This window comes from Myotis brandtii, unplaced genomic scaffold, assembly GCF_000412655.1.
Source record: "Myotis brandtii unplaced genomic scaffold, ASM41265v1 scaffold120, whole genome shotgun sequence".
In the NCBI taxonomy this organism is placed as follows: Eukaryota; Metazoa; Chordata; class Mammalia; order Chiroptera; family Vespertilionidae; genus Myotis; species Myotis brandtii.
Window position 1 is genome coordinate 69418 of NW_005354174.1, and position 14294 is coordinate 83711.

Consider the following 14294-nt stretch of genomic DNA (forward strand, 5'->3'; position numbering starts at 1 on the left):
ACAATGGCCGCGCGCGCTTCTCCGGAGCCGTGGACTTACCGGGCGCAGGAACCCGGAATATTTCCAAATTTTAAAAAAGGAACCAGTTCTCCGAGCTCTTCCCAGTGAATATCTGTAAATCCCGGGGGCAGAAAGCTGTAAAGGTGTAACTACGCCATCTTACCCCCGACTCTAGTCCTTCGGTGCGGCTTACAGGTTTGCTGCAGTTCATGGGGTTTTCATGGGCTTTTGTTTTTTTAAACCTTCCCAGTTGTTGAGCTCATTGACTCTTTCCACAGAACCTTTAGATCTTAGAACATTACACTCTTTCGCTAGGTTTCTTAGACACACAAAGTTAACACAGGTAAAGAAATTTAAGCAAAACAACAATAACCAAAGAATCTGTTAAAGCGATATTAACGGAAGCAAATGCTTTTTCTAACTTTGGCCATTATTATTCCTATCTGCTGAAAGTGTTTTTCTACCCCAAAAATATCTGTGGAAATACTCAACAGAAATAAGCTTTAAAATTATCTCTGATACACGTATGTCCAAAATGTTACATTCTTTTTCTCGTACTGGAGGTGAATTCTCCATGTTTGAAACTGTACTTGCATTTTCTCATTTCTTTTTGTCCTTGTTGTTACTTTATTATGTTGTATTAGTTGGAAGCAACCTTTTTAATTTTTGAGAAATTCATTAACTTATATTTAATCTTAAAAGCATGCATTTCTCAAAAACATCTGTTCTCTCGAATTTAATATCAAAGAACTGCTAAAATAACCTGTTCGAATGCTTACAAACGATACCAATTTAATTACTAGATTTTTAATTCATTAAACAAAATTTACTTTATTTGACATATTATAGGCACCATTTAGAAACAAATTGGTTATTTAATCTGCAACACCATATCTGTTTTGATCTCTACTTTACACCGTTTTTTATTGTTTTATCTGAAACTAATTTTTCTTTTCATTTTTTTTCATGTTCTATCAGGCTACTATATATATCAACGTACAGTAAAGGGATGTTGATTTTTTAAAATTAAATATGTAGCTGCATTAAATAGTGTATGTGGATATATTGCTTCTTTAACACTTTTTTCTATACTGTACATTATTTAATTGTTTTAAATGATATCTCAGTTTTAAGTCACCTATTCAACAAGCAAGAAAAGATATTGACAAAACTGAAACTATTTTGAATAAATAAAATTCAAAGGCATCAACTCATTGTTTTAAAGAAGCCTTTTGCACCCCATTTCTCACTGTTTATGAGAAATAAAAAATATAAGCAAGTTCTTATATTTTGAAGCTTGGAATTTAGGAGAAAATTTGCCTTTCAGATATTCTTACCCTGTTAGGGCAGAAACGTAGGAATACAGGAAAACAAGGCATTGGGGATAGGTAATATCTTATTCAGAAATCAAAATTATTTATTTGTCCCCATTAGGTTTTATTTGGTAGGCGTGGCTGTGGTGAAATTTATTTTTTAACTTTACCTGTTTGCCTCAATGGAGTGATTTTTCAGTCCCAGGGAGAACGTTATTTTACTTCTTAAAACTTTTCAAAAAATTGGAAAACCATTTACTATCTGGCGAAGAAGTCCTCCTTGCATCTCAGGAGGTGGACATATATGTTTTACTCCTATTTTATAAGACAATAAACTGAGACACCATTCAGAAGGAAAATAATGTGGGAGAGGTCTAGGTAAGTTGAGAAACTGATGCTACCCCCTATCCTGGTAGGATCGGTCTGCCCAGCCCCAAGCCAGTGGCATCTCCACTTTCTAATGGGGCTCTTGTCTTTTAGGTCTCTCACATTCCTGGCAAATGAAGGAAACCAAAATAAAATAGGATCTTTTCTTTCTGCCTAACGAGTGCTGGCCGTGCTTCCCCATTCCTGAAGACAGGAAGTCGTCTTCATCTTCCCCCTCCTAATCGCAGAAGAAAGGGATGGAGTGTACTATATAGGAGCTCTCATATAGTACGATATAGGTTCTATTTTGGCCTCACCTCTTTCCCAAGGATGTAGCTTGGACAGGTGAAGAAATAGGTGAAGATCAGGGTTTTGCACAGAGTTTAGGTAAAACCCATAGAAAGGGAATATTTCTCCCCAGACATCTTCCACCAGCACCCTAACCATTTGTTTATCTGTCTAGTGAGGACCCCTGGAGGGCTGCCAAGATGATCAAGGGCTACATGCAGCAACACAACATCCCCCAGAGGGAGGTGGTCGATGTCACGGGTCTGAACCAGTCACACCTCTCACAGCATCTCAACAAGGGCACTCCTATGAAGACCCAGAAGCGCGCCGCCCTGTACACCTGGTACGTCCGAAAGCAGCGGGAGATCCTCCGACGTAAGTGCTTTAATTCGGCTTCTGCCTCAACCTGTAGTGACCTTTGCCCTAACTCTGACCCCTGTGGGATACCTCAGTTTTCACCTCATCAAGAAAGCCTTCGTAGCACTTGCTACATATAATGAAGCTAGCAGGTGGATTTGGCCGTCCTCGTTGCTGTTTGATGGATTAGCCTATGCTATGGCATTTTCTTCTTCCATGGTTCCTTTACTGCCCAGCCAGGTGTTTTGACAAGTCCTTCAGTGTGTGCAATTTACCTTGAAATTTTTGGCCCCTGCTTCCAACATCTTTCTCTTTGAAACCAAGAGGGTAACAGAGGAATATTATCCTCAAAGTAAGCAAAGCAGCTCCCCTTGATACAGATTAAAGTTCCCAAGGAAGACATTTCATACTCAATCAATAATATTGATCACTGTTATTGTTATTTCTCTCCCCTCTGGAAAAATATTTTTAAAAATAGAGAATATTTATATATACATACATTCAGAACCTGATCATGTTTTTTGTTGTTGTTTTTTTTTGTTTTTGTTTTCTTTTGGTGGGTGTGGGGGTAGTTACTCTGAGTTCTGAAGCAATTTAAGGTGCTACTCACATTTATTTTTGTTTTTGTTTTTGTTTTGTTTTGGTGGGTGGGGGTAGTTACTGAGTTCTGAAGCAATTTAAGGTGCTACTCACATTTACTAAAATTGGTCGTTTGGGGACCTCAGCTTGTGAGCCTGTCTAATGAAGAAGCTGCTTCTCACTAAGGCAGGACTCAGTAGAAGTGTCTGCCTTTGGAACTCTGACCAATCAATTCTTGTCATTCTCATTCCCAAATTTCCTCTCTGTCCCAAGATTTCTTTCACACAATAATACTGAGAGATTTTTGTTTTGAAGTCTAAGGAAGTTTGAACTTCATTTGGATGGCCAGAGTATGAATAGCATACTGTTTTTATTTTAGGAAAAGTATACTTTTACATTATACCTTATTTTTTAAAATATGTTTTTATTGATTTTAGAGAGAGGAAAGAAGAGAGAGAGAAACATCAATGTGAAAAACATTAATTGGCTGCCTCCCGCATGACCATGTATTGAGCCCCCAACCTGGGCATGTGCCCTGACCAGGAATCAAACCAGTGATGTTTCGGTGCATGGGACAATGCTCAACCAACTGAGCCACACTGGCCAAAGCAATACTTTAATTATTTTGATCTTACCCTTTTCCTAGGAAAATTTTGTATGAGTTTTCAGTCTTCCCCACACTGTCCCCTGGGCTGTGAGTTTCTCTGTCTTTGTCAAGATATTAGTTTCCATCACTTTCTGGGTTAGTTTTATCCCCCTCTAGCTGGACGGCCACTTTTAAAAATCATTCTTGTTTTCCGTCATACACTGCTCCGGAGTGATTGGTTCAGTATTTATTGTCTCAATGTCTGGGGGCTGGAAAGGCCTTCATGATGGAAGGACAGGTTTTTTAGACATTCATCTTATATTGTGGTCATTTGCTCTTCTGTTGGAAGCATTAAATGGATAGATTAGAAGCAGTAAAGTGAGAGCTCCTTGCTGTGTCGGGGAAGGGGCTCTGGGTTGGTCCATCATCCGTGGTGACTAGTTTGGGAAAATTTTGGGTTTCTGACCTGAAGCAACTCTGTAATTCCTGAAAGTCCATTATCAGGAGCCAGGCCCCATGCAATATCTTCAGCTTGAGCTGCCTCCCTGTGTTCAATGGGAGTTCCCTCAGAAAGAAGAGGCCAACTGGGAGCTTCTAAAAAGACAAGAAGTCCTAGAAAATTTCTCAAGATACTTGAAAAGCGACATTTTACAAAAATTTATGATAGTGGTGCAAAGGAGTTTTTAAATTGTTGTTCAAAGTCAAATGAGACATAAAGCTTAAGAGCTTCAGAAACATTTCTTTATCCTGAAAATATTATATGAGCTCCTATTAGGTGCCAAGCACTGTGCTGGGCTGTGGGATACACAGGGCCTTTTCTCCAGAGACTTATAACCTAATGAAGGGATGAAATGTTTGAATAAATAATGACAACTGCTTTCTAAAGGGACTGTCATTATAAAGGTATTACAAGGGACATCAGAGGAATTACTAAACTGGCTGGAGACATCATGGAGGGCTTTCTGGAGGAGGTGACATTTGAACCAAAGTCTGACGGATAAAAATTAGGAAGTGAGATAAATAAAAGAGGGACAGTGTGAATGGGGTGGGAGGAAGGAAAGGAGGTAGGATAATTTTAAAAAGCTATAACTTGATTACAAATTTTATTGAAAACCAAAAATAATAAATGGTAATATTCATGGGCCCTTCTATGCATGTAGAATTTCCTTGTCCAAGCCACCTCTGAGCCTATAAAGAATTTACTGCACCCAACTTCTCTTGAAAACCAAAAATAATAAATGATAATATTCATGGGCCCTTCTATGCATGTAGAATCTCCTTGTCCATGCCAGCCTCTGAGCCTATAAAGAATTTACTGCACCCAACTTCTTCAAATTTATTTCTATTAGCAGTGAACATTTTCTTTCTCTTCTTATTGCCCCATTACTCTGGAAAGAAGTGGAGAGTTGGTGGTGGCTGGAGAACCTAGGAGAATCTCGTTCTTCAAAAATTGAGAGAGGTTAGGGCCAAGGCTCTGAGTAAACAGAGCCTGGATGTTATTGAGCACCTTCAGGCAAGTCAGCCTGGCTGAACCTGAGTTCTGAGCACCATGCGGGCTGCTGCCTTCTCAAAGGACAGCTGACAGACAGGCAGCCCCCACGCCAAGGGTGGTTGTGAATGTGTTTCACACCTACCACAGACAAAACCTCAGGATTCAGTTTTGTTACCTCCACCTGAGTCAGATTTGAAGGTTTTGTAGGTGTATTATTTGTGTTTTGTTTGTAGTGAGAAGTGATGCAAAGGCTGCTGGTTATGAGCCTTACGGGCTACAGGTTGAGTTCACATCCTGGCTTCTGCCCCACATCCATGTGACTTTGGGCGGGTCATTTAATCAGCCTGAACCTCACTTTCTTCATCTATAAAATTGAGGTAGCAATACTTGTTGCAGGGAGAGGTTGTGAGAATTAGATGAAGGGACACATTTAGAGAACTTGGCTCAACACCATAGAAAGGGTTCAATAAATGTTAACTGTTATTACATCCATTCACATCAAGTGAAGAACCTCAAGTTGATCCTGGGTCCTTAGGCTTAGCCTTACTGGCTTTGGCTGCTGTTCATGGTGATTCCACAGGGCCACAGAGAGGAGAGAAGACACTGAGGCAGACCCCCACTGAGCAGAGACCTTCTCTCTGCCCCTCTGACTGATCGTCCCTAAAGTGACTGTATTTAGACTGCTGCTGTGAAGACCCAATTATATAGGAGGTGTGAAAGCACTTTGAAAAGTATAGCTTCCATAGGAATTGGGGTCGTCATCATCATCCTGACTAGGGGTACATGTTCTAAGACAGTGGTTCTCAACCTTCTGGCCCTTTAAATATAGTTCCTCATGTTGTGACCCAACCATAAAATTATTTTCGTTGCTTCTTCATAACTGTAATGCTGCTACTGTTATGAATTGTAATGTAAATATCTGACATGCAGGATGGTCTTAGGTGACCCCTGTGAAAGGGTCGTTCGACCGCCAAAGGGGTCGTGACCCACAGGTTGAGAACCGCTGTTCTAAGATATTTAGAGCCCCTTAGGTTTTCACCCAGTCCCATTCCACAGATGGGGAAGCTGAGGGACCAGGGACTTAAGTAACTTGGCTGGGGCTGGTTCTACGTTGACCCATTGAGTCAGTGACTTCCTGCCAGCAAATTGGGCAGAAACTCTCCTAGGTGTCTCAAGGAATTATTGGGGACCAGGGAAAACAGAGCCCGAAATGGCCTGAGAATCGTCAAAGTGGGTGGGACCCAAATAAAAGGCCCCAGTGACGCGTTCAGTCCATCAGCCTGGGAGACTGCTCATTGACTTGGCCAGTCAGCAGTTAGTTAAGCAGAGCCCAATACCACCTGCAGCTGGGATCCTGAATCCAGGGGCATTCGGGGCCCACTGCTCCTTGTGATGCACCAAAGTGGAAATTAATCCCTAGATTGGTGTGGTTAAGTTCCCCCTTGCTGGAGGTGTATAGATGGAGGACCACTTGGTAGGGTGTGGTAGAAGGGATTCAAGCATTAAGTAGTGGCCTGACTTTGAACCTTGAGGATTTTGGATCTAGTTGTCTCTGAGAGCCGTGGGTGTGACTTCAGGAACCAAGAGAGAAAAACATCAAGGTCCAGAACATGGGGACCAGGAGTTAAGAAATGAATCTGTTACGTGTCCTGGCTCAGCAGAGTGCTTGGCCACTATGCTTATTCATCTGTAAAATGGAATCAGTCACCCCGATGAGCACTGCTTCATGCAGATGTAAGGAAGAGAACAACAAGCTCTCTCCTTCCATAAGTAAATATCAAATCTCACTTAAACCACAAGGCTAGGGTATCACCACTGAGCAAGCTGCCATCTTTCTTTCATTCTTTCAACCAAAATGTGTTGAGGGTCATGATATGCCTGGATCCTGGGACCTAGACAGACAGGGAGCATCATTCCATCTGCATTTCTCTTCCTCCAACTCATTAATGCCATTCCTAGAAGAGTCCTGTGTTTGTTGTCTTCTGCATTTGCCATCTTTCAAACGTGTGGATGGGTCTGTAAGACCTTTCCCTCATAAATAGACCCCTAGGTGTACACCCCCCCCCACGCACACACCCCATTGCCTTTGAAGTGATCTAATACTTAAAGAACTTTTCTCTTTCCAATACGAAGCTTTTGTTATGTTTATTTTGAAGCTGTGGTCAAAAGTTTGAGGTTTGAGGTTTTCCTAAGAGCATAATATCATAATGTAGATGCCGAGGGCATATGAGGAGAGAGGAGTGGTGGGGAGAGCTATTTGTCTAACTTTGAGCAGTTTCCCCCTAGACCTGAGACTTGGTTGAGTTCATCCCCTTGACATCAAGATACAAGAGTTCAGGATACAGAGGGTTGCTTCATGTCTGAGGCCAGTGAACCAACGGGAAAAAGTAATAATAAATTGCTCTTATAAAACAATGCTTGACCACCTTTGAGCTCCTTCAAAGAAAGGAAAGGGGTGGCTTTGGTGGCATGAACTGAGGTGGGCCATGAGGGGCCTATCCGGAGCCTCCCCTTTGTATCCTCGCTTACAGTAATGGCAGGCCGCAAGGCTTAGGGGAGAGGAATAAAAATGTTTTTGTTCGTCTGTCTGTCTGCCAAGTGAAGGCTGTAGACCCTATCAAATCTACTCCTTTCTCTTTTTTCAGAATTCAACCAGACAGTCCAGAGTTCTGGAAATATCACAGACAAAAGCAGTCAGGATCAGCTGCTGTTTCTCTTTCCAGAGTTCAGCCAACAGAGCCAGGGGCCTGGGCAGTCCGATGATGCCTGCTCTGAGCCCCCCAACAAGAAGATGCGTCGCAACCGGTTCAAATGGGGGCCCGCATCCCAGCAAATCTTGTACCAGGCCTACGATCGGCAAAAGAACCCCAGCAAGGAAGAGAGGGAGGCCTTAGTGGAGGAGTGCAACAGGTAACACCACCGGAAGCTCCCTCGAGCCGGCGGGCAAACGCACGGACCTGAGATCCATTCCCTGGGAACTGAGATATTGAGACACTGGTTACCCAGATACATGTGGCTCAACTAGGGTCTCCCAAAGCACGTTCCACGGAACTGTAATTTCGAGTCCCTAATAAATAAATTTGAGGAATAGCATATGCATACTTCTTCGTAGGGAGTCATAAAGGTCCTGTAGTCAAGAAACCCACTTAGCGTTGTTGAATTGGTTGTGAACCATGGAGTCTTTTCTCCTGGGGACTCCCTTTGTGAACTGTTATTCCAGGGAGGATAGTCTGGAGAGTGCTGGTCTAAAATATGATGCCAGCGAAATGGGACTCTTGTGTCTGACCTTCGTATAGACCAGGGAAAAACTATCCAGGAGTCCCAGACTGGCTCTGTCCTCAACCTGTTGTAAATCCATTGGTCCCAAAGGAAACTTGGATCTGTTCAGTGCACTGTACCCATACTGCTTAGAGTTCTTTTTGTATCTTAACAACTACGTGTAATTTTAAAGAAAACTATTAGATATCCTTGAGATATCTTTTTGTTTCATTCCTGCCTCCCTCCTCCCTGACTCCAGTGGTGACTTTGAAAGAGAAAGGAAGGGAGAGGGAGAGATAGATAGAAACATCAATGATGAGAGTATCATTGGTTGGCTGCCTCTTGCATGCTCCCAATGGGGATCAGGCCCACAACCCTGACCAGGAATCAGACTTCGGCCTCCTGTTTCATAGGTTGACGCTCAACCACTGAGCAACACTGGCCAGGCATCCAACAGTGACTTTTTAAACATTCTGTTCTTGGCTCTGGGCTCTCTCTGTCTTTGGCTGGACTGGCTCTAATGGTGGAAGGATGTGGCGAGGGAGGTCAGGCCAGAAAATAGGAAGGCAGAGCGGTCAGCTATGCATGTCACAGAGTCCTCAGGCTGTGCTCTGTCCCCCTGACAGCATCCAGTGATGTCTAAGAATCTCTCTCAAACCTGCTCTTTGGGGAGAACTCCTGTAGTGAAAATAAGGGGTCTGGCTTCCTTGGCACTCGTTTGGGGTGTCCAAACCCCAAAAGACCAGAATTCCTTTAGAGTGCTATGAAGGGACTCAGATAGCCAGTGAAGGACTCCGCCTTTTGTAGGGCGGGAAGAGTAGCAATATGAGGAGGGGTCAAGAAACCCACTTAGCTTTGTTGCCTGTCCACATCTTGCTCTCTTCTCTTCTTTCTGGAGCCTCATCAGAGGCTAAGCCCTGGCTTCCAGGCAACAGAGCTTGTTTGGTACCTGTGTTCAGCCCGTTCTAGCCATCTCAGCAGAGAGCTACATGGGCAACTTTTTCTCTGGGCAGGTTTTTTCCCAGGCTTCTGCTCTCTCCTTGGCCTCTTCACACTCCTAACCAAAACCATTGGGGTTACGTGTTTGGGGCCAAGCAGAGCCAGCCGCCCCTGGCCACCCTCGCTCACCATCTCCCCTCTATCCATTCTCAGGGCAGAATGTTTGCAGCGAGGCGTCTCCCCCTCCAAAGCCCACGGCCTGGGCTCCAACCTGGTCACTGAAGTCCGTGTCTACAACTGGTTTGCAAACCGCAGGAAAGAGGAAGCATTCCGGCAGAAGCTGGCCATGGATGCCTACAGCTCCAACCAGACGCACAGCCTGAACCCCCTGCTCTCCCACGGCTCCCCCCACCACCAGCCCAGTGCCTCTCCTCCCAACAAGCTGTCAGGTAGGCACGCCCTGGACCCTACGGCCTTGGCCATCCAACTGGTCTGCTTCTCCCCAGGGTCTCAACTGGCTCAAGATTTTTCAGAGGAAAAAATGCTTTGGGATGGTCCAACAATGCTTTGGGATGGCCCTCTGCTGTTGCCAGAATATTCTTGTGAAGAGTGTGTGGCTGTGGTCAGGATTCCTCTGAGTCCTTGGTCAGCCTCCAGAGAGCCCTTTGCCCCATTCTTCTCTGGTCCCCTTTCCTCTTCCTCTGTGGCTGATGACTCAGCAGGTCAGTTCCGCCATCAGATTGGACCGAGAAGCCTACCTTATTGGTGTGCTAGGTGCAAACCGCAGGCAGAAAGGTTGCCTGTCCATAGCCTGTCAGGGCTCTGTCCAGCTCCAGCAAGAGGAGCCCAGGGACCTCTGGGGAAAGGCCACTCTATGGGCAGCCTCTGCTTGTGGGTTCTGTGTTCTGCCAGAGTTAGGGTGGAGTCACTTGAAATATTTGCAGTGATGAGTTGGCAAAAACCAACTGAGTTCCTACTATGTGTGTCTGTGTGCCAGGCCCTGGCCCGGGTTAGGATGCCTGTGCTGTGGGGTATGGGCTTGTCAGGATGGAATCCCACATCCTCATTGTGGGAAGGCACCCCTATATGCTGAGTGTTGCATCAGGCATAGGCTGGGGTGAGTATTTCCCCCTGGGGCTTCGTTCCTGCAGGAAGGCTGGCTTCCTGGGATGGGTGTGCTTATTGAGGCTGGTTTGATGGTTGTATAGACAAAGTGTGTGATGGTCCCCTGCCTGCTCTGGGATAGGACTTGTGAAAGGAGAGCCAGGCTCCATTTCTAACCTGGGAGTGGTTCTGAAGCCTATTCCTCTCCTTGCCTGCTGGTTGCCCTTCTGCTGGGAGAGGCTGGAGATCTGGAGCTGACCTAAGTGTTGTGTGTGTGTGTGGGGGGGGGGGGGGAGACGTGCAGGCCCAGAGCAACCAGCTGGGTGGTATCCAAGCATTTGTTTCATACTGTACCCTCCCATAGCATGACCTCCTTAGGGGTCTCTGGGAGCCGGCAACTGTCCAGTGTAAAGCCCAGGCCAGGGCTCAGAACTTCTCTGGACCCAGATCCCACAGAAGGAAGGGCTCAGCCACATGGGGAGAAAGATTGGTTACTCTGGAGAGGCAGTGAAACCCCCAGACCAACACTGGCCTGATTGAAGAGTAACTTAGCCCCTTTATGGGCATTCAAAGCAGGGTTCAGAGGACAGGGGCAAATGGCTTGTGGCCGGCACCAAGCAGCACTAGAGCACTTGCTGTCCGCAGTGATCCATGGAGCTGGAGCTGGGAGCTGCGGGGGGCGTGGCTGGGGCAAGGGGCATTATTGAGAAGACAATGGCTATTGTTCTGGGACTTGTGATCTCCACACCAAAGTCAGGGAGCCTGCAAGCCAAACAAAGGCCCAGCAGCTTTCTGACAAGCTGGGGTTGTGGTGAGGTCACCACGGAGTCGTTAGCTTAGGCGTTCTGTATTCTGACAGGAGGCCCAGGGAGCTGGGCTGGAGGGATGGCAGCAGGTCCTGGAGGCTGGGCAGGGCCTGGACACCCCTCTCTCTGGTCAGTCTGAGAAGGTGCATCCTACTGAAGTGGATTTTCTGGGGTCCCCAGAAGTCTTGGCCTTTTAAAGAATCATGGGATATTAGAACTGGGAGGGACGTTGAAGAAGGAAACTGAGGCTGCTGATGCCCATGCCGTGTTTTCCACAGCACAGGTGTGCTCTGAGCACGTACCAAGTCCCAACACCATGCTAGTGATGAGGAAGCCACATGTGCCTGCCCTTGTGAGCTTATTATCTAGTTGGAAGGCATCATGCCAGCGTGGAGTCCCCCAGAACTAGCTTGGAATTGAGGTCATCTTTGGGGGTTCGTGCATCTTTCTAGGGACAGACTGCTATTTGTAGAGCCAGAACCGTGGGATGCTGTTCTCTTGTACAGTCTGCCTTTCCCTCTGCCTTAATTTTCACTGAGGGTTGATCAAGCTAGTCCTTGTCCACACCCGGGGACTGGATTCTCTGGACTTGGTTTTAAATCCTGGTTCTAATCAACCAGGTTAATTCCCATAACTACAGCGTGGCCAGTTCACATAACTTCTTTGAGCCTGACTTTACTGTCTGTAAAATGGAGAGATAGTACCTACCTCCTAGGGTCCTTGTGCAGGTTAAATGAGAAAATGTATGGATACTATCTTTCCCAATAAACCATAACTACTGTCATTGTCATTATCATTACAGACGACTAAACAGTGGGGGGAAAATCATAGGCAGCAGAAAGCTACTTCCTTTTAAATTTCACACACTGGGGCCTTATTGCTGAGAGGCAGTGAGATGTGTCCGGGGCCTGGGCTGGTGCCTGGGGTGCAGGAAGTGGGGATCAGTTCCAGTGGCCCACTCTCAGGCTGCTGGGGCGGGTGGCACATGAGCTGTGACGGGCTCCTCGGGAAAGCACCTGGGGCCAGGCAGACAGCAGGCTGTAGCCCAGTGCTCAGGGAAGGCTTTGGTCCGCAGAGCCCCATGTATTTCCTTCCCATCACAGTCCCCACGACCAAGGTAAGGTCTCTTGGTCTCTAACCAGGTCCAAACTGTAACTGGGTGCAGAATACAAACTGCTCTGTGGTGGCTGAGGAGAAACCAGCATCCAGCGTCAGCACTAGCAACCTCTAAGGCTGAGCTGTGAAGACAAGGCCCCAGCCCCCCCCCCCCCCCAACCCACATCTCCTCCCTCCTTCCTCTCCAAACACCAGCATCTGAGCCAGGAGGACTGGAGGCACCTTAGAGACAAATCTTTCCCTTAAAGCCTCTTCCTGGAAAGGAGGGCATCCCTCCGCTAACTGAGCCCCTTCCCTCCCAGCCACGCTTAGCGCGTTGTGGCCCATTTGCCCACGATGACCACGGGGTGACCCTGGTCCTGGAATGTCCTGCACAATAGGAGTGGCAGGAGGAGCACTTTGCCTCTGTCAGCGGCTGATTGGTTACAAGGTGCCCTACAAACACACTGTCAGCAGAATCAGCTGTTTTCAGCGTAGCCCCTCCCGGCTTTACAATCACACATCAGCATGCAGTCCCCGGTTGTCATGGCTTTGTGTCCCTTATGCATGCTTAATTGACAATTAAGTTGGGGCTTTGAACCAGCCTGGCTGCCGCTGATGGGCCTTCATCTTTCCAGGGAGTGTCACAGGGGCACCCTTTGTTTGCTCTTCTTGGGGGCCTGAAGTTACTGTAGCAGGCTGCAGGCGGCCATTTATCTTCAGCCTGGAAAGCCTTTATCTGCACCCCCAACCCCCATCCCAACTCTTGCCAGCAGGAGCTGTCCCTGGTTATAGGCCCCATGACAGCCCATTCTGAGGCCATTGAGCGGGCCCGGAGTGATGGCCCCTACCTCCATTCTGGAGTGGAATCAAGAGAAAGGCCCCCAAAAGGTCAGAGAGCAGGGCTGCGGCAAGGAAAAGGACTGGTTGGAGACTGGTGCTTGTATTGATCGGCTTGAGGAGGAGGAGGAAGTTGGCACGGGATGGAAGCTGGGCTAGCCTTGGACCAAGCCATGGGATCTGGCTGCGTGATCTGTGGTGGCCTTGCTTGCTGTACCCTTTGCTCCAGTCTGCAGCAGACTCACCTGGCCACCTTCAGCAAACTCACTCCACCACCCTCAGCAGACTCACCCCACCACCCTCAGCAGACTCACCCCGCTGCCTTGCGACAGCAAGGGAAGGGCAGGTCTTCATCAGCCTTCATTCACCCCTCCCCCCGCCCCCCACACACACTGTCTTCATTCTTATGTCACCTTTCCAGATGGAGATCAGGGCTCACTCTCCTGGAAAGAAAGGGAGGCACAGGGCTGAGCAGAAGCCCTTCCAGGATAACTTTCAGCTACCCTGGCCCATGCGTCTTCACTAAGAGGAGATGTTCATTTTTGTGGCTGCTTACTCCTCCCTCCCTCTGTACTCTATTCCTCTCTCCAAGCCCAGTGGGCTTGATTGTCCCGATGGTCAGATCAGAGCTTGAAAACCAGAGCATCCTGCCTCCTCCCCATCCCCTTTCACATCTCCCAACTCATCGGTAGGACTCTAACCCTGGGTCCCAGACAAACCTAACTCTGGGCTAGGATGTCTGTATGGTTGCTATCGTTTTCCTTGATGCCGAAGTCCACAGGACCCAAGGAAATCTCACAAGTGCCCAGTGGCAGGGTTGTAACGAAAGTGAATCATCATAACAGCTAGTGTTGATGGAGTACTTTTTGGGCACCAGGCTCTGGGCTGAGCACCTACATACATGCAGCATCTTCGACAACAACCTTGATGGGTTGAAACCATCTGTGTCCTTATCCCCATTTTACAACCAAGGAAGGTAAGATGTTTAGAATCTAAGTGATTTGCCCAAGTTTATATAGTTAGGAAGTGGCAGAGACAGGTTTTGAGTTGTCAGGCCCTGTCCATCTCTCTGCTTTATACAGGTGCTAAGAACTTTTCAGTCACGAAAACCAACACACACACACTCCCCACACAGTCCCTTCTCCCACTTTCTCACTGCTCCCCCCTTAATGACAAAGAGGCTTTGGGAGAGCATGGCCAAGGAGGTGGGGTTAGGGTGGGGGTCTCTCAATCTGGCTAGTTTACTGCTACACAGCCCCCCCCCCCCCCCC

The 14294-nt window shown here is 47.0% G+C and overlaps 1 protein-coding gene across 7 annotated transcripts in view; it reads left to right on the forward strand.

Moving 5' to 3' along the window:
* The window catches only part of HNF1B (HNF1 homeobox B), a 52655-nt gene that overhangs the window by 2555 nt on the left and 35806 nt on the right, over window positions 1–14294 (forward strand). For 3 of the 7 annotated variants that reach the window (XM_005858515.2, XM_005858519.2, XM_014531292.1), the window contains exons 2-4: window positions 2143–2342; window positions 7627–7891; window positions 9392–9627. In XM_005858515.2, the coding sequence (XP_005858577.1) occupies window positions 2143–2342; window positions 7627–7891; window positions 9392–9627 (701 nt within the window). Of the gene's footprint in view, window positions 1–1659; window positions 1692–2142; window positions 2343–7626; window positions 7892–9391; window positions 9628–14294 lie in introns of those variants that run through there. The other 4 variants (XM_005858517.2, XM_014531303.1, XM_005858516.2 and 1 more) reach the window with 2 other exon arrangements.